The sequence below is a fragment of the Propithecus coquereli genome, unplaced genomic scaffold (assembly GCF_000956105.1).
Source record: "Propithecus coquereli isolate 6110/MARCELLA unplaced genomic scaffold, Pcoq_1.0 Scaffold508, whole genome shotgun sequence".
Taxonomy (NCBI): domain Eukaryota; kingdom Metazoa; phylum Chordata; class Mammalia; order Primates; family Indriidae; genus Propithecus; species Propithecus coquereli.
The window spans coordinates 774,565-777,137 of NW_012150930.1; the positions used below are offsets into that span (position 1 = coordinate 774,565).

Consider the following 2,573-nt stretch of genomic DNA (forward strand, 5'->3'; position numbering starts at 1 on the left):
AGTGTAAAATAAGATGCATATCATGAAAAACTTAAAATTGAGTTATTTTTATCATACATAAATCCTCAAAATCAGAAAATTAAATGTCACTTAAATGTGAGAAAGTCATTAACCCTAAAAATTGTTTTTGTTGTTGCTGTTATTTTTTGAGACAAGGTCTTGTTCTGTTGTCAGGCTGGAGTGCAGTGGCCTCATCATAGCTCACTGCAACCTCGAACTTACGGGCTCAAAGATCCTCCCACCTCGGCCTCCCAAAGTGCTAGGATTACAGGCATGAGCCACCACACCTGGCCCAAGAGAGAACTTTTTTTAAGGATTGGTGACAACAATATTATTTTTTTTTTACTGGCGTCACTTAGTTTTATCAACTTGGAAAATGTCACCTTTGTTGTAGACAATAGTTGCTATCCTTATAAAAAATTAAATTAGGATAGCATTTAAAAATACTTTCTGAAAAAAAATACCTTTTGAAATGATAGATATATTTTATACAGGTTGAGTATCCCTTATTTGGAATGCTTGGGACCAGAAGTGTTTCAGGTTTCAGATTTTGTAGTATTAACATTTGCATTATACTTACTAGTTCAGCATCCCTAATCTGAAATCCAAAATGCTCCAATGAGCATTTCCTTTGAGCATCATGTCAGCACTCAAACAGTTTCAGATTTTGAGCCAGAAATGGTGGCACATGCACCTGTAACCCCAGCTGCTTGGGAGGCTGAGGCAAGAGGATCACTTGATCCCAGGAGTTTGAGGCTATAGTGCACTCTGACAGCAACTATGAATAGCCAAACTGTGCTCCATGTAAATAGCTTGTGGATAGCCACTGTACTCCAGCCTGGGCAACATACAGCAAGACCTCGTCTCTAAAATTAAAAAGCTTCATTTTGGAGCATTTCACATTTCAGAGATCTGAAATTAGAGATACTCAACCTATAGTTACGAGCTTGCTGAAATTTTTCTAATTGTAATTTTTGCTTCTTATATTTCAGGTTGAACAGTTAACAAATCATCTGAAAGAGAAAACAGACAAGTGCAGTGAGCTTTTGCTCTCTAAAGAGCAGCTTCAAAGGGATATACAAGAGCGAAATGAGGAAATTGAGAAACTAGAGTTCAGAGTACGGGAACTGGAGCAAGCCTTACTCCTTAGTGCAGACACTTTTCAAAAGGTGTGACATTTTATTCAGGCTAACTTTATTAAGTGTTTTAATGAAGATTACTCTTAAAAACATCAGTTCTTTTAAATAAAAAATTGTTGACTTCTTGTTGATATTATTACATAATATGTATATGTTTATGTCTCTGTTGACATCATAACCATTTCTGTTTATTTGTATTTCCAAATGTTGCTTGCATATCTTAGTCCTGAGAAAGGAAGATTAGTTGAACCAGAAGAATTAATTACCCTTTTAACCATCACTAATAGCTAATTGAATAATGGACGGCAGTTTAGGCTGATGCTTTACCCTAAACTAAGCAGGAATGAAATCCATCCCCATTGTACACTAGAGAGCAAAAATGAATAAAAGAAGAGCAGGATAAGGAAACTTGGGAAGGGTGTAGATAGGGGATTCCTGTTTGAATTTATGAAAAATACATTCAGAACTAAGTATCTGTAATTTTTTGATTATTCACTAATGTAGATTTTCTAATTGGAGAAACAGAATTGCTACTTCTTCCCAAAAAAGGTATAATCAAGATTTAATGTCTCAAATTTTGAGAAAATTCTTATATGTTTAAAGGTAGAGGACCAAAAACAGTTTGGAGCTGTAGAAGCTAAAGCAGAATTGTCTCTAGAAGTACAATTGCAGGCTGAGCGAGATGCCATAGACAGAAAGGAAAAAGAGGTAAGAAGTTTATTTTTAAATGACAAAATGTAGTTTGAAATATTTAAATTTAAATCAGTTATCTTGAAAATGTCATTTGAACAGAATAGAGGGTGTGATCTAAAACCAAAGTTTAGACTGCTTCTCTGCTCAGCACCTACATTGACCTTGAAGGCAATCAACATGGGAACAAATAAGTTGATACGAAGAACAGTGTTTCAGGTAGAGAGAATAACCAGTGTAAAGGCCTTGAAGCAGGAAGAAGTTTAGAGGGACAGAAAGAAGGCCAATTTAACAGGTATGAAGAGCAGGGTGGAGAAATATAGTAGTGTTAGGACAAAAGGCAGTATCTTTTCCTTTTTCCTAACCATAGTGTGGACATTGAATTATTGCAGGTTCACCTGTGGGTTTTGGTTTTTTTTTTAAGTTGTATTGCCCTGAGAAATTATAGTGCTGTTTTACAATATAATAAATACATTCTTAAAACAAGAGATTAATAGTAAAGTATTATATAAAGTTCTCCCATGTTTCTCTACTCTCTTCTAAAAAAAGAAAGTCTACTTTTATTTAGGACAGTGGTAATTTCAACTTCCTGATTAATTTATAACTTATTTAAGCCTTTGTCTACTAATAGTTTTTCTAAAACATATCATACACTACATTGTCTAGCTATATCATTTAAAATGTTTAAAATTTTAAAAATTACATTTTTGTCTATAATCTCAGGATAATTTAATATATTTTAAC

General features: G+C 33.9%; 1 protein-coding gene across 1 annotated transcript in view; it reads left to right on the plus strand.

Moving 5' to 3' along the window:
- Positions 1–2,573, plus strand: part of AKAP9 (A kinase (PRKA) anchor protein 9) — a 221,395-nt gene that overhangs the window by 180,346 nt on the left and 38,476 nt on the right. Inside the window, exons 23-24 of the mRNA XM_012656550.1 lie at positions 993–1,169; positions 1,743–1,847. Coding sequence (XP_012512004.1) covers positions 993–1,169; positions 1,743–1,847 — 282 coding nt within the window. The remainder of the gene's footprint in view (positions 1–992; positions 1,170–1,742; positions 1,848–2,573) is intronic.